At 43.3% G+C, this 25594-nt stretch overlaps 1 protein-coding gene across 7 annotated transcripts in view; it reads right to left on the reverse strand.

The window, feature by feature from the left end:
• Positions 1-25594, reverse strand: part of dennd2b (DENN domain containing 2B) — a 527103-nt gene that overhangs the window by 264310 nt on the left and 237199 nt on the right. For 6 of the 7 annotated variants that reach the window (XM_072272571.1, XM_072272574.1, XM_072272573.1 and 3 more), the window contains one exon: positions 18700-18804. In XM_072272571.1, the coding sequence (XP_072128672.1) occupies positions 18700-18773 (74 nt within the window). In that variant the 5' untranslated portion in view covers positions 18774-18804. Of the gene's footprint in view, positions 1-15533; positions 15602-18699; positions 18805-25594 lie in introns of those variants that run through there. The other variant, XM_072272576.1, reaches the window with a different exon arrangement.

The following is a 25594-nucleotide window of genomic DNA, read 5'->3' on the forward strand; positions in this document are numbered from 1 at the left end:
CTCCAAAATCTAAATAGAACCATGTTACAAAAGTTTAAGATTACATAGGTTATATGAGTTATCACACATGGTTCTTATGGAATGGTGCTACCCAGATTCACTCCAAGTAGGAAGTGCATCACCTATGATCTTGCAAGTGCATTGAACCTTGCAAAGTCAGTGGTGGAGATCCTGTGTGGACACATCATTGTACTGAAATACATGGCCTGAGGCCTTTTTAGGCTAGTTATCTTTATGCTAATGAAACTGGTCATATATAGTAAATGTAGTATCCCTCAAAATATTTTATTACATGCATTATTTCTGCTCTGAAGAATGGTTTCACTCCAATGATTACATTCAATCCTATTAATTCCCATAGAAATAGGTACTATGATAATATATTGTTAATTACATCAGTTGGACATTTCTTTCAGTGAGTAGATAAAATTCATCTCTATCAAGGAGCATCTACCATTATCTCTCAATTTCTTTATCCTTATATTTCCCTGGGAAGAAACAGGACAGTCAGTGTGGATTAGATAGAACATCTCCTCCTTGCTGGCAAAAATCATTATCCCAGAGTTCTACACCCTCTATACTCATGACTGTGTGGCTAGGCACAGCTCAATCACCATCGATAAATTTGCCAATGACAACACTGTTAGTGGCAGAATCTCATATGGCAAAGAGGAGGCATTCAGGAGTGAAACAGATCTGCTGATTGAGCCGTGTTGCAACAGTAACTTCACACGTAACATCAGCAAGACCAAGAAATTGATTGTGGACTTCAGGAAAGGGAAGTCAGGAAAGCACACACCTGTCCTCTTTGAGGCATCTGCAGTGGAAAGGGTGAGCGGTTTCAAGTTCCTGGGAGTTAATATCTCAGAGAATCTATCCTGGTCTGAAAATACTGAAGCAATCACGAAGAAGGCACAGTAGAGGTTATATTTCATTAGGAGCTGATTGCAGACTTCAGGAAAGGGAAGTTCAGGGAACAGACAGCAGTACTCATTGAGGGGCAGCAGCAGAAAGGGTGAGCAGATTCTAGTTCCTGGGTGTCAACATCACAGAAGACTATCTGGGGCTTAACATTTTGATGCAATTACAAAGGCAGCGTGACAGCATTATATTTCATTAGGAGTTTGAAGAGACTTGGCATGTCACCAAAGACTCTCGCAAATCTTTACAGAATGCTCTCAGTGGACAGCATTCTACTGGCTGCATCACTGTCTAGTATGGAGGGGCCGCTGCACAGAATCAGAAAAAGCTGCAGAAAGTTGTAAACTCAGCCAGCTCAAATCAGGGGCGCTAAGCTGACCAGCATTGAGGACATCTTCAAAAGGTGATGTCTGAAAAAGGCGACATCCATCATTAAAGACCCCAACATGCCCTCTTCTTATTGCTATCATCAAGAAAGAAGTACAGACTCTGAAGACACACAGTGTTTTAGGATATATACACACACTGTAGACACACACGCGCACACAGACACACACACACACACACACACACAGAGGGGAATCTAGTTAAGCGTGCCACCAATTAATGAGGGCAGCCACTTATTTGGGACAACGCTTAAAGAACAAAAATTAATCAAGAAAATAGCCAGGATTTCCTTTGTTTATTTGGGACACTTTGCTGCTTAATTGGGAATGGAGACTGTTGCTGAACAGTTTCTACTTAGTGATACTATACCATGTTTAGAGCCAACGTTTTTTAAATAGCATCAGTTGCACATGTTTGTGTTCAAAAAGCAGTGATTTTTGTCACTGATAGCTAGCGAGTAATAAACAGCTCAAGAATTTGACAATTCAGAACTTGCTTTTCTCACTGTGGTTTCAAGTATTCAGACTTGGAGATGCCAGAAACTGCCGGGAGTGGACATGAAACAATTTCACTACTTCAACAAGTTAGGAATTATAAATAACTTGAAAATATCAACAATCATCTTGAATGTTACAATGAAAATGAAGATTTGGAGGATGCAAACGTCGAAAACATTGTATGAGGGCAGTCCATTATCTATACTAGATTTCTGCTCTGCTCTTGTTCATTTGTAGTCAATCAAAAAAACACAGCAGCATTATTCCTCTATTGATAATATTAGGAACTTATACACTGTAGTTGTTTTGGTAATGTTCTAATTTGTTCTGTACATTTAAAATACATAATTTGTTACTTAGTTAAGCAGTAGTTTGCCTTTTTTATATCTTTTTAACTATTTCCATGAAACCTTGGATAATTGGGGCAGCCACTTAATTAAGCCAAAATGTACTGGTGCAATGTGTCCCAATTAACTGGAATCCTCTGTATAATTTCTATTACGTATTGCAATGAGCAGCTGTCACAAAACAACGTATGCCAGTGATATTAAGCCTGATTCTGATTCTGAGCTTGAACAGATTTGGTATGTCACCAAAGACTCCAGCAAATTTCTACGGAAGTACTGCAGAGAGCATTCTGACTGGTTGCATCGCCGCCTAGGATGAAGACCCTAATGCACAAGTTCGAAAGAAGAGATGTAGACTCGGCCTGTTCCATCGTGGAAAAAAGCCTCCCCACCACAGAGAGCATCTTCCAAAGGTGGCATTTATCATCAAGCACCCTCACCACCTGGTACATGCCCTTTGTTTCATTACTATTGTCAAGGAGAAGGTACAAGAGCTTGAAGACACACACCCAACATTTTTGGAACAGTTTCTTGCCCTGTACCATCAGATTTCTGAATGAGCCATGAACTCAAGAACACTACCTCACTATTCCTCTTTTTCACTGTTTTTTTACAGTAACTTATAGTAATTTTAAAACTACGTCTCATACTGTTCTGCTGCCACAAAACAATAAATTTCATGACATATGTCAGTGATAAAAAAGCCTGATTTGGATTCAGATGCATTCAACACTGTTAGATTATAATGAATGGACAAAGCTTAAGCTGTGCTGGAGCAGAGGAATTGACCTTTTTTTTTGCTGGGCAAATGAATGATTGATGTTTGTGTATTTTCATAAACATTTAAGTTTTGAGTGAAAATTAATACACATACAATTCTTACCTCAGCTATAAAGAACACATCTGTTTTATACCAACATTAAATGTGGCCTAGTTTGCTGATTTCACAATATTTATAAAGATTACTTAGCCTTCCATTGCAGTGTACTCATTTGTTAAGCTATAAAACATTATGGGGCCAGTTTGCATATACATTCCCACATGGCATGTGTGTGGTCTTAGTCAGGTCATTCAAGGTTGGGTTAACCGTTACTGGTGTATTTCTACCAGAAGGAAAGAAAAGTTCATTATCATCCCAGGCCATTCCAACTCATCATGATTAAGTCAATTAGAGGAGCCTTGGCTGCAAGCCTGTGACTGGGAGCTATATGTCATAAAGCATATAGGGATTAAATTGTTGGAGTGCCTGCAGTCGTTACTTTAGAGAATATCATGTTAAGGGTAATTGTCAAAATAGAAAATCACATTCCTGCACTAGTAAGCCAATTTGTAATTCTAATCAAACTGAGCAACAGCTCTCACAATTTGTAGAACACAAACAGAATTGTAAACAAATAAGAAATGTACCAATCATACACTCCAACGAAAGAGACACCTTAGAAGTGATTGGAGATTGAAGATTCAGCATTCAAGTACTGTAACACCAATCCATTTTCCTTTGAGCATATTCCCTCCTTCCCTTGCCCCCTGCAAGTTTGTAATTGTTAAATTTAAGTTCCAAATAATTACTAAAGATTGTTTATGAAATTTGATCTGGCAAAACAAATGTTTGTGCCATATTTAAGGGTTAATAAATTCTTGACGATTCATGAGATCCTTAGGGAGGAAAATATACACTGGAGGAACTATCTCGGGTGATTATCAATTGCAAGAAAGATATTTCAAGTTTCACAGGAAATGGGTAGAATACTGTGTTATGTTGCATGCTCTGGGATTATCTTGGGATTTTGGACATAGTTTTGAGTTTCAGGGAACTGTTAGTAATGAACAAATCCGTGTGTAGGTGTAAATTATTTCACAATAACAAATAGCACTGAGGCTACGTCCACACTAGACCAGATAATTTTGAAAACGCCAGTTTCGCATAAAAACGATAGTCGTCCACACCAGACGTTTTTGAAAATACCTCCATCCATATTAAAACGGGTATTTCAGCAAATCTCCTCCTACTGAGCATGAGCAGGACACATCTACAGAAAACAAGAGAAGAGGAAACAGTATACTATTTCTGTTTCCACGGCGGCTTTGTGCTATTTCTATTGGTCAAAAACTAGAGTACCTACAACAACAGCGAAATAAAGTTTTCAACAATGTTTCTGAGGAATACAAAGAAAACCTCCGCTGGAAAAAGCAGACTGGACTTCTTCGTTTGGACAGACAATGATGTCAAGCTACTTCTGCGAGTTACAAACGACTGCAAGTCATCAAAGCTGCCATCTGTTTTGGCATGTCATGACAGCGTTTTTAAAAAGCTCCAGTTACCCCGTATACACTACACTGCTCAACAGGCATTTTCAGGTTTAAACACTCTGGACAGCATTTTAGAAAGGCTCTGTTTTCGGGGGAGGAAAACACCGTTTCAGTGTGGACAGACGGTCAAAACGAAGAGAAAAAGCTTCGGTTACGGATTTATCCAGTCTAGTGTGGACGTAGCCTGAGAGTTCGGAGAGGAAGTTAGTGTTGATGGTTCGGTGGTACAGCTTACTTTGGAAACTAGCAGAATTTGGAAAGCCATTTTTATTACAAGATGTCCTGAAGAATGTTGCCCAAATACAAAGTTACCTTCTAATCACCACAAATAGGTGATTAGCTGCTTTTTTCACTGATCTCCAGTTCAGTTAACAAGTAAATGCTTGTCGGTGTGTTCGACAATAGCAAATTAACTTTTTTCATTGTATGATGCAAAAGGGGCTTGCTGACAGGAGCAGTAAATTGTTGAATCTGTGCAATTTTCCTCTGTGTTTTTTTGTTGCCTCAAAAGTTATATGTCAGGGGTCCCATAATAATTGCTGAATGGTGTCTGCTTGTTAAGTCCAGTGTTGGCCACACCAAACGGTGTTTAACTGTGCTAACAGGGACGGTGACCCCATTTCAATAATGCATGAGTGCCCAAGTCAGGAGATACAAGTTGAAATTTCTGGCATTGCTTTGCACAGTCTGGTGTCAGAGTTTAATGTCCATTCATCCACTGGAAGAAAATTACCAAAAAAGTATCTTCTATATTCAATATTCTCAATAAATAATAAAGGCATCCGTTAGTCTTGTGAGACCATGGATCTGAGCCTGGAAAGTCTTCACTCTCCAGGGCGCAGGCCTGAGCAAAGTTGTATGGAAGACGGGCAGTTGCCCATGCTGCAATGTTGTCCAAGGGAAGAGCAAGGGCCAATACAGCCGATAATGTACTGGGTGGGCACAGGAGTACATTCAGCCAGAGACTCATTCCTCCGAGATGCAGCACAGAGCGTCATAGGAAGTCATTTCTGCCTGTGACCATCAAACTTTACAACTCCTCGCTTGGAGGGTCAGACACCCTGAGCCGATAGGCTGGTCCTGGACTTAATTCATAATTTACTAGCATAATTTACATATGACTATTTAACTATTTATGGTTCTATTACTATTTATTATTTATGGTGCAACTGTAACGAAAACCAATTTCCCCAGGATCAATAAAGTATGACTAAGACTATGACTATGACTAGCTTGGCACCAGTGTCGTCAGAGAGCACTGTGTGATTAAGTGCCTTGCTCAAGAACACAACACGCTGCCTTGGCAGGGGCTCAAACTCACGACCTTTAGATCGCTACTCAAATGCCTCAACCACTTGGCCACGTGCCCACACCTATATCCCAACAGGAAAGGTATACACTAGTGAGATAGACATTGCATGTGTGCAGAAAAGTCAGTCAAAGTAAGCTCCTGATAATATAAATAGCTCAGCCACAACAACTGTGTCAGCCAAACTTAATTTGTGCACTTTAACTCTGCATTAGAATTTGGTGAATTCAGCCTTCTCCAGAGACTAGAGCATAAAACCTATACTTAAGATTCAAGATCAAGATTCTTTCATTATCAAAGAAAATATAAATCATACAACCTTGAGATTTGCTTATTCACGGGTAGCCACAAAGCAAGAAACCTGAAAGAACTCAATTAAAAAGAATAAAAATAAAAATAAAAGACCAATACCCAACACCCAAGAAAGAAACAAAAAAATACAAATCATGCAGACAATTAAAGTGAACAATAACAGCATTCCAAACCAAAATTGAATCCTCAGATCCGAATCCCGGAGCAGCCCGGAGTAGGCCCAAAGCCTTGCTTCTCAGTTCATCATATTAGTGGGCACAGAGCACAGCAGCCAGGACAGTCTTCATAGGCTCTGCGCCATGGAGATGACCATCGCAGAGAATGAGTGAAATTGGCTCTCGTCCCGACCAACACCCAGTCTTTTCAGTATATCTGGGCCAGAATTTAAACTGACCCAATGACAGAGCAGCAAAAGGCTCCAGTGCCCTGGAGAGAGGAGTGAAGGTCATGGACAGTGAGCGAAATTGGCTCCCGCCTCCGAACTGGGGCACTGTTTAAATTGTCTAAAAGGCGTATCGTACCTTGCTGAAGACCCAGCTGCAGCAAAAGGCTTTAGGCCTAGACCATGCCATCCAGCAACTCGCTCCAGGCCCAGATTTCTACGCCAAGCGACTCACTCCAGGCCTAGACCATGCACCCAGCAATGCGCTCTGTGCCCAGATTCCGTCACCTAGCCTGAAGCCATTCTCAAGCTCTTCAGGTTAGCTCGCTTCCCCCACCCCCCCACCAAGCGACCTCAACCTTACACCTAGGCCAATTTGAATGAGCATCAGAACGTCTCTGCCTGGGTCCTGACTTTCGGCACCTGGGGCATCGGAAATTCACCTACAACGAGACTGCAACACACCATCTGGGCTCATCCTCTGAACTCGTCTTGCCGTCACTCACCCTGTCATTGTTTGCGGTGATAACTTAACACAATTTACCACAGCAAAAATATTTTTAGTGATGCTTTTAGCCAGATTTCTTATTTTTTTGACTACCAGAAGCTGTTGTGTCAAAAACTTATCAGTAATGTCACAGTGCTACATTCACAGAGGAGCTGATATTTTTCATAAAACATTAAACAAATGTCTTACCTGACATGTTAGGCAGATCTAACTACCACCTCCACCCCTATTCTAAATAGTTCCTCTCAGAGCATTATGAAAGTTATTACCCATCTTATTTTTGTCTTTGGAATATTGTTCACCTACACTACAAGATGAACTTGACAGAGAATTTCAATGGTGCATGATCAGAAATGGCAATGATGTCATAGTTACAGTTCTGTTCTTAATCTTTCCAAGTACCCACTTTTGATCATCTCATTAGTCCCTTGCCAGGACTACTTGTTCAGGAGTGAAACTTCAAACCTCCTTGTTTAAGGAGCTCTCAATTTGTCTCAGCTGTTTCTCCTGCATACTCCGTCTGAGATTGGGATTGAGGAGATCCAAGCGTGAGCACAAGGGATGTTTAAGAAACAGCATGACTGCTGAGTTGTTGGTTGTGGAGTGCTTTGCATTACGATATACAAAGAGGAAATTGTCGAGCTTCTGGTTCAGTGTTAGCTAGTGTGCTCCACAGACATCACTCGCAGTGCATTCTTTAGATTCTCAACAAATGTTTCCACCAAGTCATTTGTAGCCGGGTGGTATGGTGCAAATGTAAGAAAGTATGTCTTATTCCATTCATTTTTTAGAAATCACTGAAACTGTTCCCCCACAAACTGTGATCCATTGTTACTGACTAAGTGTTCTGGAACGCCAGTCCTTGTAAAGAGGCTTCTCAATACATCAGCACTGTGAGAAGCTGTAGTGGAGGCGATTGGGAACACTTCTGGCCACTTCGTAGCTGCATCCACTACAACCAAGGAATCTGTGCCTATGACCGGTCCAGCAAAATCCACATGAACCCTTTGCCGGGGCAATGCAGGCCATTCTCAGGGATGGAGACGTGCCACTCTTGGCCCCTTCTGGAGATGTTTGCATCCTGTACAAAGTTTGGTAGGCTGTTTGATCTGCTGACCTATCCCAGGCCACCAGACAAAGCTTCCAGCCAACACTTTCATTTTTAACTGCACCTAGATGACCAGCTTGTAGCTCCTCCAACACTCAGGCTCTCAGCTTGGGTGGTATAACAACTGCCAATCTCCACCTAAGGCAACCTCCATCAAGGCCAAGTTCATCCGGGTGCTGGTAAAAATGGGGGGAATTGCAGTTTCTGCTGCACATTCCAGCCATTCTGGTGGCCATGTAGACCTGAAACAGTGAGGGGTCTTTTCTGGTTTCCCTTTGGATCATCTCTCTCATAATAAAGAGATTTTGAATTTGCGTTAGGGAGAATATGTCAAGGGGAGCGTCTTTTTCTGAAAATTTTTCAGGCACTTCCTTTTCCGAGGGTAAACAAGATAATTCATCAGCATTTCCATGATTATTCACCCTCTTGAATTCAATCTTGTAATTATGTCCTCCAGAAAATGAGCCCATCTCTGCATTGAAAATGGACGCTAGTGATTGTTGATCAGTAACGAGGGTAAACTCTCTCTCATACAAGTACTGGTTGAAATGTTTTACACCCCAAAACAGACACAAGGCATCTCTTCAATTCAGGCACATATGCTGAAACGGATTCCCCTTCCTTTTGATTCCACCTATGAAACCTAAAGCATTCTGCAATCAGCAATGGCTTTGGTTCTAAACAATCCTGCATTACTTTGACAATATCACCAAAGCTCATTTCTGCTGGTTTGGTTGGAGCAGTTAAACCAAAGCAAATTATATGCCTTTAATCCCAATGCACTCAGTAAAATGGGTACTGATTTCTCATTAGCTATTTCATTTGCTTCAAAATATTGTTGAATTAGCTCAGTATACATGAGCCAGTTACCGATTGTGTAATCAAAGTCATCAATCTTTCCAATATCACCAGCCAGTTTTGCTTTATTTATGATAATTATCACCCGCTACTCACTCGTTATGAACCTGTGAATTCTTCCGGTTACTGCCTTTTTTAAAACAACTCGGCATGCTGGGTTTCATTTTCTTTTATTTGCTGTTCCTCTTGCCACTTTTTTTTAGTTCAAACACCTTGTTGTGCTTCAGCAGGTCAGCAGCCTTCTCAGGTTTGTTTTAAAAATACCTCGTTGGCAATGTTATGTTTCGTTACTTCTAAAACATTAAACTTATTCAAAGGATTACCCAAATTACACTGAAATATTATACACACAACATGTTTCAAAAATGTAAAGAATACTTGAATAGGTATTTTTTGTTATCAATAATGGAAAGCAGGGCATAATATTTTATGCGCAATGATTTCACAGAGTTGAGGCGTTACAGAACTTTTTGATAGTATACATTTAAGTTTTCAATTATTCAGTATTTGTGCACATCCACATTTTAATATTGTAATCTATTGCTTGAAAATAATTTGTCTATTTTCATGCCCTATTGATATAAGGTCTGCAATAATCACTCTATAATTGTGGTATTACATTTTTCTTCTGGCAATCACTCACACTCACTAAATATCAGTTACTAAACCATCTGTTTACATCACTCACTAAACCTTCAGCAACTGTGGTCATCATTCTGTGTGGAAAATTTTACTCAGTACAAAACCTGCAAACGTTCACATTTACTTGGGTACACATAATTTTCAAGTTGAATGCCAGAAATTCATACAAATGTTGCAAAGGCAATGAAAATACTAATGTCTGAGCTTTTGTACACCATCAAATCAAATGAAGCCAAAAAAAGCAACACACATCAAAGTTGCTGGTGAACACAGCAGGCCAGACAGCATCTCTAGGAAGAGGTACAGTCGACGTTTCGGGCCGAGACCCTTCGTCAGGACTAACTGAAGGAAGAGCTAGTAAGAGATTTGAAAGTGGGAGGGGGAGGGGGAGATCCAAAATGATAGGAGAAGACAGGAGGGGGAGGGATGGAGCCAAGAGCGGGACAGGTGATTGGCAAAGGGGATATGAGAGGATCATGGGACAGGAGGCCTGAGGAGAAAAGACCGGGGGGGGGGGGTATAGTGAGAGGGACAGAGGGAGAAAAAGGAGAGAGAGAGAGAGAGAGAAAAAGAATGTGTGTATAAAAATAAATAACGGATGGGGTATGAGGGAGAGGTGGGGCATTAGCGGAAGTTTGAGAAGTCAATGTTCATGCCATCAGGTTGGAGGCTACCCAGACAGAATATAAGGTGTTGTTCCTCCAACCTGAGTGTGGCTTCATCTTTACAGTAGAGAAGGTCGTGGATAGACAAATCAGAATGGGGCTGGGACGTGGAATTAAAATGTGTGGCCACTGGGAGATCCTGCTTTCTCTGGCGGACAGAGCATAGGTGTTCAGCGAAACGATCTCCCAGCCTGTGTCGGGTCTCGCCAATATATAGAAGGCCACATCGGGAGCACAGGCCGCAGTATATCACCCCAGCCGACTCACAGGTGAAGTGTTGCCTCACCTGGAAGGACTGTCTGGGGCCCTGAATGGTGGTAAGGGAGGAAGTGCAAGGGCATGTGTAGCACTTGTTCCGCTTACAAGGATAAGTGCCAGGAGGGAGATCGGTGGGGAGGGATGGGGGGGATGAATGGGCAAGGGAGTTGCGTAGGGAGCGATCCCTGCGGAACGCAGAAAGAGATGGGGAGGGAAAGATGTGCCTAGTGGTGGGATCCCGTTGGAGGTGGCGGAAGTTACAGAGAATAATATGTTGGATCCGGAGGCTGGTAGGGTGGTAGGTGAGGACCAGGGAAACCCTATTCCTAGTGGGGTGGCGGGAGGATGGAGTGAGAGCAGATGTGTGTGAAATGGGGGAGATGCATTTGAGAGCAGAGTTGATGGTGAAGGAAGGGAAGCCCCTTTCTTTAAAAAAGAAAATCTCCCTCGTCCTGGAATGAAAAGCCTCATCCTGAGAGCAGATGCGGCGGAGACGGAGGAATTGTGAGAAGGGGATGGCATTTTTGCAAGAGACAGGGTGAGAAGAGGAATAGTCCAGGTAGCTGTGAGAGTCAGTAGACTTATAGTAGACATCAGTAGATAAGCTGCCTCCAGAGATAGAGACAGAAAGATCTAGAAAGGGGAGGGAGGTGTCGGAAATGGACCAGGTAAACTTGAGGGCAGGGTGAAAGTTGGAGGCAAAGTTAATGAAGTCAACAAGCTCAGCATGTGTGCAGGAAGCAGCGCCAATGCAGTCATTGATGTAGCGCAGGAAAAGTGGGGGACAGATACCAGAATAGGTTTGGAACATAGATTGTTCCACAAAGCCAACAAAAAGGCAGGCATAGCTAGGACCCATTCGGGTGCCCATAGCTACACCTTTACTTTGGAGGAAGTGGGAGGAGCCAAAAAAGAAATTATTAAGAGTAAGGACTAATTCCGCTAGACGGAGCAGGGTGGTGGTAGAGGGGAACTGGTTAGGTCTGGAATCCAAGAAGAAGCGGAGAGTTCTGAGACCTTCCTGATGGGGGATGGAAGTATATAGGGACTGGACATCCATGGTGAAAATAAAGCAGTGGGGGCCAGGGAACTTAAAATCATCGAAAAGTTTAAGAGCGTGAGAAGTGTCATGAACATAGGTAGGAAGGGATTGAACAAGGGGGGATAAAACCGTGTCGAGGTATGCAGAAATGAGTTCGGTGGGGCAGGAGCAAGCTGAGACAATAGGTCTGCCAGGACAGGCAGGTTTGTGGATCTTGGGTAGGAGGTAGAAATGGGAAGTGCAGGGTGTGGGAACTATAAGGTTGGTAGCAGAGGATGGGAGATCCCCTGAGCGGATAAAGTCGGTGATGGTGTGGGAGACAATGGCCTGGTGCTCCTTAGTGGGGTCACAATCGAGGGGTAAATAAGAGGAGGTATCCGTGAGTTGTCACTGTGCCTCGCCAAGGTAGAGGTCAGTACACCAGACTACAACAGCACCCCTCTTATCGACGGGTTTTATAGTAAGGTTAGGATTAATGCGGAGGGAATGGAGAGCACAGCGTTCGGAAGGAGTAAGGCTGGAATGGAAACCAGGTGTGGTGAAGTCAAGACGGTTGATGTCCCGTCGGCAGTCAGCAATAAAGAGATCCAGAGCAGGCAGAAGACCAGAGTGGGGTGTCCACGAAGAGGATGAGGGTTGAAGATGGGAGAAGGGGTCATCGGTGGGGGTGGAAGAGTCCTTGCTGAAGAAGTAGGCTCTGAGACGGAGATGGTGGAAGAAGAGTTCTGCATCATGGCGTATGCGGAACTCGCTGATGTGTGGGCGAAGGGGGACAAAGGGGAGGCCCTTACTGAGGACAGAGCATTCTGTTGAAGGTCAGAGGGGATGGTAAAGACCCGGCACGGACGAGAGCTGGGATCAGAGGGGGGAAGAGGGGAGGGTTGGGGTGAGAGGAAGATGCAGCCTCTGAGGGCCCAGGAGCTGACGGTGGGATCTGAGGGAGACGGAGTTGCAGAGTATTGGTGGGGGAAGGGGAGACGGGAGTCACAATAGCAGCACATAAAGACCCGGCCTGGAGTTCAAGGCTGGAGTCGCAGTTGGTGGTTGCACAATCGCTGTGAAGGTGTCCATGGTCGTTGCTGGAGTCCGGGTTTTGAATATGCCCTGAGGTGTTGGAGCCGGCGAGATCAATGGCAGGGGCCGCAATCTGAAGTTCATGCCTGCTAGCGTCGTGGCCAGCAGGCTCTGGGGTCCGTAGATGTAAGATCTTGCGATCTCTGCCTAACATGACAAAGTCAAAAAAACAGCGATTGCAGGCATGGATCCGACGGAGGATGAAATAACGAGTAGGACCATTACAGACGGCAAAGAAAGTGTCCCGAAGGTGTGGAAGGGTCTGGGATAGGGACACCAAATACCTCCTCATGGCAGAGAGGGTCACTTCAGAGCTTGACGGGAGAAGCGACGAGGCAGAGTCAATAAAATGCGAGTACCTGGGACCCTCAGAAGGTCCAAATTGAGAGGCTTGAAAACGAATCCTACAGCCAACTGGAGTAAGTTGGCAGCGGAGGCACGTTCCAAGAAAGGATATATGGCTGTGATAGCGAGCCTGAGTCAAAATGTGGTCAAAAAGTTGAAGGGCCGAAGAAATTACAGATGAGGAGCAGTGAGAGATGGTTTCACTGAACTCCCGTCGAAGAGAAGGTTTAAACTTCTTCAATGTAGGCATTACTGGAAGAGGCTTCGCGGTAGTGAATTGCGAAGCCAAAAAAAGGTTGTTGTCCTAACCATCACATGACTACTCAACATTGGCATTAAGATCCGCTACCATAACCTCCAAGTATTTTAAAATCTGAAGTTCGTAATGCAATAAGATGAAGAAAGGAAAGGCAGCAGGTCCTGATGAATTAGTAATAAAACAAATTTTCGCCCTTGAAGATTATGGAATTGAAAAACTTACTGATTTAATCAATGACATTTATGAGACTGGAATAATACCAGAAGAGATGAAAAAAATCATTATTTATCACTCTTCCTAAGAAGCCTGGAATAGAATGTGAATTACATAGGACCATAAGTTTAATGAGTCATATCACCAAGATACTTCTAAGAATTTTGATGACAAGAGCTAAAAGTGATACAAGCTGAAATAGGTAAAGAACAATGTGGTTTTGTGAAAGACAAAGGTACAAGGAACGCAGTATTGATGTTAAGGATACTATCAGAACAAGCTATTCAAGTGCAAAAAGATTTATATACTTATATACTTCCATCCCCCATCAGGAAGGTCTCAAAGCTCTATGCTTCTTTTTGGATTCCAGACCTAATCAGTTCCCCTCTACCACCACTCTGCTCCGTCTAGCGGAATTAGTCCTTACTCTTAATAATTTCTCCTTTGGCTCCTCCCACTTCCTCCAAACTAAAGGTGTGGCTATGGGCACCCGTATGGGTCCTAGCTATGACTGCCTTTTTGTTGGGTTTGTGGAACAATCTATGTTCCGTGCCTATTCTGGTATCTGTCCCCCACTTTTCCTTCGCTACATCGACGACTGCATTGGCGCTGCTTCCTGCACGCATGCAGAACTCGTTGACTTTATTAACTTTGCCTCCAACTTTCACCCTGCCCACAAGTTTACCTGGTCCATTTCCGACACCTCCCTCCCCTTTCTAGATCTTTCTGTCTCTGTCTCTGGAGACAGCTTATCCACTGATGTCTACTATAAGCCTACTGACTCTCACAGCTATCTGGACTATTCCTCTTCTCACCCTGTCTCTTGCAAAAATGCCATCCCCTTCTCGCAATTCCTCCGTCTCCGCCGCATCTGCTCTCAGGATGAGGCTTTTCATTCTAGGACAAGGGAGATGTCTTCATTTTTTAAAGAAAGGGGCTTCCCTTCCTCCACTATCAACTCTGCTCTTAAACGCATCTCCCCCATTTCACGTACATCTGCTCTCACTCCATCCTCCCGCCACCCCACTAGGAATAGGGTTCCCCTGGTCCTCACCTACCACCCCACCAGCCTCCAGGTCCAACATATTATTCTCCGTAACTTCCGCCACCTCCAACGGGATCCCACCACTAAGCACATTTTTCCCTCCCCCACTCTCTCTGCATTCCGCAGGGATCACTCCCTACACAACTCCCTTGTCCATTCGTCCCCCCCATCCCTCCCCACTGATCTCCCTCCTGGCACTTATCCGTGTAAGCGGAACAAGTGCTACACATGCCCTTACACTTCCTCCCTTACCACCATTCAGGGCCCCAAACAGTCCTTCCAGTTGAGGCAACACTTCACCTGTGAGTCGACTGGGGTGATATACTGCGTCCGGTGCTCCCGATGTGGCCTTTTATATATTGGCGAGACCTGACGCAGACTGGGAGACCGCTTTGCTGAACATCTACGCTTTGTCCGCCAGAGAAAGCAGGATCTCCCAGTGGCCACACATTTTAATTCCACATCCCATTCTGACATGTCTATCCACGGCCTCCTCTACTGTAAAGATGAAGCCACACTCAGGTTGGAGGAACACCACCTTATATTCCGTCTGGGTAGCCTCCAACCTGATGGCGTGAACATCGACTTCTCTAACTTCCGCTAGGCCCCACCTCCCCCTCGTACCCCATCTGTTACTTATTGTTATGCACACATTCTTTCTCTCACTCTCCTTTTTCTCCCTCTGAATATACCTCTTTCCCATCCTCTGGGTCCCCCCCCCCCGTCTTTCTTCCCAGACCTCCCGTCCCATGATCCTCTCGTATCCCCTTTTGCCAATCACCTGTCCAGCTCTTGGCTCCATCCCTCCCCCTCCTGTCTTCTCCTATCATTTTGGATCTCCCCCTCCCCCTCCAACTTTCAAATCCCTTACTCACTCTTCCTTCAGTTAGTCCTGACGAAGGGTCTCGGCCTGAAACGTCGACTGCACCTCTTCCTATAGATGCTGCCTGGCCTGCTGCGTTCACCAGCAACTTTGATGTGTGTTGCAAAAAGATTTGTTTGTTTGTTTTATCGACTACACAAAAGCATCTGATAAAGTGAAGCACAATACCTCATTTGAAATATCACAGAAAACTCTTGATCTAGATTCGAAAGACCTCCGCCTAATCAGAAATCTGTACTGGGAACAAACTGCAGCTGTAAGAATAGATGGAGAAGTGAGTCAGTTTACAAAAATCAAGGGAGGCGTTGAGACAAGGGTGTGTTTTCTCCCCTGATTTAGTTAATCTGTGCAGTCATCCAATATTACAAAAAATAAGAGACACCTTGGGAATCAAAGTTGGCAGTGAAAACATCAATAATTTCAGATATGCAGATGACACTGTGTTAATTGCAAGTACGGAGGAAGAACTACAAAACTTAATTGATATAATTGTTGAAGAAAGTGCAAAATGGGTCTATGTATCAATTGCAAAAAAGACAGAATGTATGGTGATATCCAAAAAGAAGGAGAATCCTATCTGTAGGCTGAGAATAAACAGGGAAGACATAAAACAAGTACAGAACTTTTGCTACTTAGGAAGCTGGGTGACATCAGATGGCAGGTGCGACTTGGACATCAAAAGAAGAACAGGGATGGCAAAAGATACCTTTACGAGAATGAAGAGTATACTGACCAACACTAAACTAGGCACGACAACCCACCTCAGAGTACTGAAATGTTACATTTATCCAGTTATGTTATATGGCTCAGAATGTTGGACAATATCTAGTAACATCAGGAAACGAATTGTAGCAGCAGAGATATGGTTCTTGAGGAGGATGCAATGAATATCATGGACGAAACGAATATCTAATGAGGATATCATGAACAGAGCAAACACAAAGAGAAATAATGTATGAGATCATGAAAAGGCAACGTAACTTCATTGGACATGCGATTAGGAAAGAGGAGTTAGAATGCACGGTAACTATGGGAAAGATTGAAGGGAAGAAAGAGGAAGATGAAGACAAATGAGATGGAGACAGCAGCCAGAGAACTGGAAATGAATACCAATGAATTGATACCACAATACCGCTTGATCCGAAACAGCAGTGTGCGGGCCATGGCAGTCAAAGCTCAAACTGGGCATGGCACCTGATGATGACCATAACCTCAGCTCAGAAGGAAGAACATTACAAGTAAACACTCAATGGCTAATTTATTAGGTACACCTGCTTGTTAGTGAAAATATCTAATCAGCCAATCATCTGGCAGCAACTAAAAGCATAAAATCATGCAGACTTTATCAAAAGGTTCAGCTGTTTTTCAGACCAAGCATTAGAATGGGAAGAAGTGTGACCCAAGTGACTTTGAATGTGGAATAATTGTTGGTGCCAGACGGGGTGGTTTGAGTCAGAAACGACTGATATCCTAGAATCACAACAATCTCTACAGTTTACAGAGAATGGTGCAAAAAAAAACAAAAAATAAACATATAGTCAGTGGCAGTTCTCTGAGTGAAAATGTCTTGTGAATGAGAGGTCAGAGGAGAATGGCCAGACTAGTTCAAGCTGACAGGAAGCCAGTGGTGTACGGAAATACATCTCTGAATGTCCAACACATCAAACCTTGAAGTGGATGGACTACAGCAGCAAAAGACCACAAATATACACTCAGTGTCTATTTTTTTTTTAGGTACAGGAGGTACTTAATAAACTGGCCACTGTGTGCATAATGACCTGTTCTTTGAAACTTAGCGGTCAAATCCTAAGAAGGCATACTAGACTTTAATGCCATCTCAAAATTTGCAAGGTAATTAATAACTGAATTTTGCTTTTATATTTATGGTATTAACTACAGCGCTTGATAAGAATTACAGCAGCAGCTTACATTATAACAATCCACCACTACTATTTTGGTTGGTTCTGAATTCACCAAGAGTTGGAGAAGTTGCACTCTGTTCACGGTTTTTATGCTGTGTATTCCACAGATCAAAGATTGAAAAATCCATTTTAATATCAGAGTATGTGTACAGTAAACAACCTGCAACTTGTACTCTTCACAGACATCCATGAAACAAGAAACCCCATAGAATGAGGTAGAAACCTCAAAGCCAACTTCGCACAAGCAGCAAAAGCAATTACCCCCTCCTCCCCCACCAACACCAAACCACACCCTCCAACATGCAAACAGCAGCAGAAGGGAGCCCCAAAGAGACCTTGACTCAGAGTCCATCAAAACCACAGTCCCCAAACCAGCACTTCAGTATCTCAGACAGGCTCCCAAGCTTTAACATTTAGCACCATTCTGTTCCCACTTTATAGAGTTCTGCATTCTTCCATTAGTCCCCTTGTTCCAGCTGTGAGCCCAATAATTGAGCATTTCAAAGTTCGGTATCTTTATCTGTAGGTTTATTTTCTCACTTATTTGTTGCTTCTTTTGAATATTCAGATGATAGGTTTTTTTTGTTAACTTCAATCAATTAAATAATACTCCAAGCTAACTGCATCATTTCTAAAGGGTTTAATGCATTGCCTAAAAGCATTTTCATTGTCTGTGCACAAATGACTATGTGCTGTTGTGGCTTTTGACATACTGTTCACTCTACTGCTAATGAAAATGTATTAAAAATAGAGAGAGAAAAGCAACTGCTAAATATAGATCTCTGCTTTAGAAAATTGCCCTTCAGTGTTTAAAATTTTCATACAGAAAAAATTTTCAATCAGAAATTTCCAGGCAGCCACTTAACATTCAGCTGGAAAGTAACCCTAGCTCTGAGAGGAACTCTGCTTCACATTGTCAAGTCATATATTTATCTTTCAAACTTGTATCAAAACTAAGTATTTGTTGAGACTAGATTTTGCCAGTGTTGAGCTTGCATGAGTCACGGCTGATGTTTCCCATCATTCTTGAGGAAACTTATTCCAATTAACTTTTGTTCTCATTGTATTTTCTGATGACAGTTCTAGAAATTGTCTTGTTCTTAGATGCTTCTTGTAGAGCTGGGCCTCGGCTGTTTGGGTCAGTATTTTGTTCAAACGTTGACAACAGTAGTTCCTGTCCTGAAATGTGTGGACAAGTTGGCTTTTATTGACGAAAATTAAATTCTGACAAGGCAGGCCTTGTTCTTATCTATGGAAAGTGACAAGGACAAATTGTGTATGCTATGAGGTCAGGCTACCACTTCCCTACTTCATTGAGTTACCTTGAAAGGGTCATGAGAAATTCTGCAAAAAATTTCCTTAGATATAGAAATGTTAGCAGCTGCTGCAACAATATGGAGCTTGTCCCTCACCTGGTGCTTGCGTCACGAACTGCTTTAGATGTTCCAGCTGTGTGAGTGGTGCTGGCATTCTTGTTGGCAGTCATCCTTACCTATCTCCTCAGAGTCCCTGGTCACCTGCAGTGGAAAGGGACACGTTAATTACTTGCACTGTATTTCCGTGGAGAATAATGTAACAGCACAGCATTATCAACATTTCACAAAGAAAAAAAACTGTCAATTTTGTTTTTTGCTGGATCCGATGCATAGTATGAATTTGGATGTAAGTTTATTATATGGCAGCCTGTACACAAGATTGCTGTTACGGTTCCAGATAGGTAACAAGACAACTTACATTTATGCAGAGCCTTTAGCATGGCAAAAATTTCCAAAAGGCTTCAGCACAGTGTAATTCAAACTAAGTTTGATACTAAGCCACAATACAAATCTGGGAAGCGATCGACTGACGTAGACAGGTCTTACATTTAACTAATTGATGGTTTTCTTTCAGTAGCAACCTTGTTCTAGCTGTGTGACAAATGCTTTCAGCTTTACACTTGAAGAAATGGCTGCGAGGCTTTAACAAGTATTAACATTGGAATGGCAACAGCTCGGCGCATGCAACAAATCAAAACTTTAATGAAACATTCTATTATTCACATCATGCAAAGAAGCTGCATAAACTGTGCTACTGAGTTGTGTTTTATTTTCGAGTTCCTCTTTACCTTTCTGCAATACCATTACCTGACCAGGAAACCTATGTACACGCCTCAGACTGTAAACGACTCTGACAGTGAATGTCTTTTCTGCTCTGTGCTGGCTCATCGTATTCAGTGCTTCAGCATGAGTAAAAGGAAAACTTTTGCGCATGGTGGTTGGTGGTCTGAACCCATAATCTACTTCACTATGGTACATTATATTGAAATACCACACACTGCCCCACATCATTCTTATTTATAAACAGTAGTTTACATTGCACTATCAGTATTTGGCCATTTCCTGTCAACACTCAGCAAGCAAGCAGCAGAGTTACGAGAAAACATTCTAAAAGCTCAAAGAAGTTACAGGAATGAATGTTGGAGAAGGGTCTGATCATAAACTAAAGCTCCAGGCAAACATATTTTGGGACTGAGTTTTACAAATTTGCAAAGCAGCTCCAAGGGGCTGACATCATAGAGTTCCTTCTGCAGATCTCTCGCGCTTCCCCCCCCAAGTCAAAGTTCACAGGAAATTTACTACCGAAGTACATATACGTCACCATATACAACCCTGAGATTTATCTTCTTGTGGGCATGCACAGTAAATACAAGAAGCACAACAGAATCAATGGAAGGCTGCACCCAACAGGATGGACAAGCAACAGATGTGCAAAAGACAACAAACTACAAATACAATTCAAAAAGAATAATAATAATAAATGAGCAATAAATATCAAGAACATGAGATGAAGCGTCCTTGAAAGTGAGTCCACAGGTTGTGGGAACTGTTCAGAGATGGGATGAGTGAAGTTATCCCCTCTGGTTCAAGAGCCTGCTGGTTAAGGGGTAATAACTGTTCCTGAACCTGGTGGTGTGGGTCCTGAGACTCCTGTACCTTCTTTCTGATGGCAGCAGTGTGAAGAGAGCATGGCCTGGATGGTGGAGGTCCTTGATGATGCTTTCCTGCTCCTTGTAGATGTGCTCAATGGTGGGGAAGGCTTTACCTGTGATGGACCACTACTTTTTGAAGGCTTTTCCTTTCAAGCACATTGGTGATTTCATACCAGGACGTGATGCAACCAGTCAATATGCTCTCCTTCACATATATACAAAAGTATGTCAAAGTTTTAGATGTCATGGCTAATCTTTGCAAACTTTTAAGAAAGTAGAGGGGTTTCTGTGCTTTCTTCATAATGGAACTTACATGCTGTACCCAGGACATATCCTTTGAAATGCACTAACACTAAGGAATTTAAAGTTTCTGACTCACTCCACATCTCATCCCCCATGGGAACCAGCCCATGGAACTCCATTTTCCTCCTCCTGAAGCCAACAGCAATGGTAGTGTCAGCAAATTTAAATATGGCAGTGGAGCTGTGCTTAGCCTTACAGTCATAAGTATAAAGTGAGCAGAGCATAAGAGCAGCCTGCTCGAAGCAAGTGGGTACCTCAGATTGCTGAAGTGAAAGGTTAAAGATATCGGTGAACACTCCAGCCAGTTAATCAGCACTGGTCTTTGATAATCGGCCAGGTACCCCTTCCAGGCTGGATGCTCTCCGTGGATTCACCCTAATGAAGGATTCACTCTCTCAAGTTGGCCTCAGAGACTGAAATCACGTTCATCGGGGGCTGTGGGAGTTCATGAAGGTGCCCCCATATCTTGATGGCCAAAGCAAGCATAAGTGGCACTGAACAACAGGAATTCTGCAGATGCTGGAAATTCAAGCAACACACATAAAAGTTGCTGGTGAACGCAGCAGGCCAGGCAGCATCTGTAGGAAGAGGTGCAGTCGACGTTTCAGGCCGAGACCCTTCGTCAGGACTAACTGAAGGAAGAGTGAGTAAGGGATTTGAAAGTTGGAGGGGGAGGGGGAGGTCCAAAATGATAGGAGAAGACAGGAGGGGGAGGGCTGGAGCCAAGAGCTGGACAGGTGATAGGCAAAAGGGATACGAGAGGATCATGGGACAGGAGGTCTGGGAAGAAAGACAAGGGGGGGGACCCAGAGGACGGGCAAGGGGTATAGTCAGAGGGTCAGAGGGAAAAAAAGGAGAGTGAGAGAAAGAACGTGTGTATAAAAATAAATAAAAGATGGGGTACGAGGGGGAGGTGGGGCATTTGCGGAAGTTAGAGAAGTTGATGTTCATGCCATCAGGTTGGAGGCTACCCAGACGGAATATAAGGTGTTGTTCCTCCAACCTGAGTGTGGCTTCATCTTTACAGTAGAGGAGGCCGTGGATAGACATGTCAGAATGGGAATGGAATGTGGAATTAAAATGTGTGGCCACTGGGAGATCCTGCTTTCTCTGGCGGACAGAGTGTAGGTGTTCAGCAAAGCGGTCTCCCAGTCTGCGTCGGGTCTTGCCAATATATAAAAGGCCACATCGGGAGCACCAGACACAGTATATCACCCCAGCCGACTCACAGGTGAAGTCACCTGGCAGGACTGTTTGGGGCCCTGAATGGTGGTAAGGGAGGAAGTGTAAGGGCATGTGTAGCACTTGTTCTGCTTACACGGATAAGTGCCAGGAGGGAGATCAGTGGGGACGGATGGGGGGGATGAATGGACAAGGGAGTCGCGTAGGGAGCGATCCCTGCGGAATGCAAAGAGAGAGGGGGGAGGGAAAGATGTGCTTAGTGGGGGGATCCCGTTGGAGGTGGCGGAAATTACGCAGAATAATATGTTGGACCCGGAGGCTGGTGGGGTGGTAGGCGAGGACCAGGGGAACCCTATTCCTAGTGGGGTGGCGGGAGGATGGAGTGAGAGCAGATGTACGTGAAATGGGGGAGATGCGTTTAAGAGCAGAGTTGATAGTGGAGGAAGGGAAGCCCCTTTCTTTAAAAAAGGAAGACATCTCCCTCGTCCTAGAATGAAAAGCCTCATCCTGAGAGCAGATGCCCCACCTCCCCCTCGTACCCCATCTGTTACTTATTTTTATACACACATTCTTTCTCTCACTCTCCTTTTTCTCCCTCTGTCCCTCTGAATATACCCCTTGCCCATCCTCTGGGTCCCCCCCCCTTGTCTTTCTTCCTGGGCCTCCTGTCCCATGATCCTCTCATATCCCCTTTGCCAATCACCTGTCCAGCTCTTGGCTCCATCCCTCCCCCTCCTGTCTTCTCCTATCATTTTGGATCTCCCCCTCCCCCTCCAACTTTCAAATCCCTTACTCACTCTTCCTTCAGTTAGTCCTGACGAAGGGTCTCGGCCTGAAACGTCGACTGCACCTCTTCCTAGAGATGCTGCCTGGCCTGCTGCATTCACCAGTAACTTTTATAAGTGGCACTGAGCTCTAGGAGTGAAGCCTCGTTGTCACCCATGCCACCTGGTTTCAGTTTGTATGAGGTGATGGCATTCAAGCTCTACCGCAGCTGTCGAGCATCCTTTAGTGATTCAAGTTTCATCCAGAATTGCCAGTTCACACATCAAATGGCTTTCCGGAAATCGTACCTGGACCTCTTCTATTTTACTTGGTTGCCAGTCCTGCATGCCACTGATCTGGCTCTCTGCAGAAATAATTTTGTGGGGACACACTCATCTACAACTGTTTTTATAAAATCTGTGTCAACCATGGTGTATTCGTTCAGATCCTCTGACGAGTCCTTGAACCTGGCCCAGGCCATTGACTCAAAGCAACCCCATAGCCACTCCTCTGCCTCCCACGACCACCTCTTTGTTGTCTTTATATCTGGAGCCTTGCTCTTTAGCCTCTGCCTGAATGCAGGTAGGAAGAGCCAAGTGATCAGATTTGCCAAAATGCAGTCTAAACATGGAACCATAGGCATTCATAATCATAGTATAGCAGTGGTCAAGTGTATTGGGACCCCTAATGCTGCAGGTGATAACTTGACGACAATTGGGCAGAGATTTCTTCAAACAAGCCTGATTGAAGTCCCCCGACTATGATTGGAAAGACCTCAGGGCTCGGCTGTTTCTTGCTTGCTGATAGCGGTAATCAATACATCAAGTGCCTGCTCAACATCGGCCTTTGATGGTACGTTAGCTGCAGTGAGAATCATGGAGGAGAACTCTGTTGAGAAGTATGATGGTTGGCACTTAATCATTAGAAGTTCCAAGACAGAGGAACAAGAGTGTGACAAGACACTGTGTTCAAGCACCACAAAGAGGTTATCATGAAACACAGACCCCCAACTTTTGCCTTCTCTGAATCAGAAGTCCAGTCCTTCCTGTGTATCGAGAAGCCCTTGGGTCTTGCCGACGTATCTGGCTTGTCTGGACTGAGCCATCACAGGCTGAAGATTGCAGTGAGAGTAGTTCAAAGGAAGTATATTCTGAAGTTTTGTAAGCCGCCTGCAAGACGTCACCATGGGTCACCAGTGCCATCATGCATGCAATTTAGTTACTTTTAAGTCACGATTTAAGTCACTTTTAATATTTCTGGCTGGATTTGGTGCTTTTGTTAATTTAGTTCATTTGTTTAATATCTAAAACATATCCACTGTAAACAAACTGTAAAGAAAATGCATTCTAATTTTGTGCTCGTTTGTACATTCATGTGAAAGGGTAGAAAGATGGATGGTCATCTGAACAAGAACATCAATTGGAAAGGGGAGATAATACTCCTGACCTATCTTGTTCAAGTAATCAAGAAGTAAAATTTGCAATGAAAGGTGTATTCAGACCACAAATTGCTGTTAATCATAACTCATAATAATTCAAGTTTAACAATACTATATACCAAGTGCTACATTTTCTGCAGAAGCCATTCTTTCGGCGCCTCCATAAATGATGCACAAATAAATGGTAGGTATGAGCTTAATCATTCAGACTATTGAAACTGTAACACATAATTTTAATCAACAAAAGTGATTATGCTTCGCGCCTTGGTTCTGAGGCTTTGCGGCCCTGGGGACAAGCCAAATCTAAGCCAGTGCCGCTGACTGAAGTGTCACGGGAGAAAATGGAACATTGGGAACAGCAGATCAGCCATTGGGGATGCGGTACTTGGATCGCGCTCTCTTTCTCTCATTAGTGGGAGAGAGTTTGTTGCCCATTCTCGAGTTGGAGAACTCAGGGGAAAAAAGCGACGCAGCAGACCTTAACACCATAAATCAGTGAGTTGTTTGTTTTTGTTGTTTGTTTTTGTAGGTCTCCCCTCTCACTGTGTGACACCTTTATGAGAGAGACAGAGAGACAGACAGACAGACAGTGGTGTGTCAAATTATCCGGTGAATGGTTAGTTTTTGTTGTACTCCAGAACATGGTCTTTATTGGGGGCTTTGCTATTGCTTGCTTGGTGGGAGCAGGGTGCTAATTTTTTTTTGCTAAAGTAAGTGGGGAGGGGGTGTAGGGGGGATTTGAGGTTCTAATGTTTTTACTGTCACTCATTCTTTGGGGCACTCTTCTGTTTTCGTGGATGTTTGTGAAGAGCAAGAATATCAGATTGTATATTGTATACATTCTCTGATATTAAATGGAACTATTGAACTATTGATATCCTAAATAAATGCGCCCTACCCCATCCATTACCGTCTTGGTTCTTTGGTCAAAAAGGAGCCACCAGCTGCATATTTTGAGTTTTAAAATGGCCATTATGGAGCCCAAAATGTGGCCCTGATGCAGCGTCAAGGCAATTAAGCTCAGAAGCATCATACTGAGTGGGACTTATATTAATGGATAACTTATTTCTTGTGCGATAACATCACTTGGAAGCACTTTGGTAAGGAATGTCATTTCCTTCATGTGTAAAACAATGCACTTTGTGGTGTATCCCATAACTTCCTCCTGAATGAAAACAGGGCTTCTCCAGGGATTGTTTTATTTTTCAGGTTCTTTTTCTTCAACCTACATCCACAGGATCTAAGTTTGCTCTGATAGCCTTTAATCAAACAGCCCATTTCCCATCATCTTTTATTCTCTAACATGTGAAGTAAAATCAAGATGGAGCTTCTCAGATCTCCAAAACGGAGTCTTCCATCAACATTTGTGCCTCTAATATTACCTTCACTTGTGCAACACTTGTTATTACTGTAATGTTATTCCTGTAAATAGATTTCCAGTGTCTATTGGTAGAGGAAGTAACTATGTGCTGTGTCACAAAGAACATTGTACCTGTTGCCATGCAAATCACTGCAGAGCCAAAATGAAAAAAAGTTAATAGAAACACTTGAGCAGTTTGAAAGTTGAACAAACTGGCTAAAGTCATCTACCTTCCCCTAATAATAAACATAAGAAGCCCAGGATTTAATAATCTCACAATGCATTGATTAA

This window comes from Mobula birostris, chromosome 11 (genome assembly GCF_030028105.1).
Source record: "Mobula birostris isolate sMobBir1 chromosome 11, sMobBir1.hap1, whole genome shotgun sequence".
In the NCBI taxonomy this organism is placed as follows: domain Eukaryota; kingdom Metazoa; phylum Chordata; class Chondrichthyes; order Myliobatiformes; family Myliobatidae; genus Mobula; species Mobula birostris.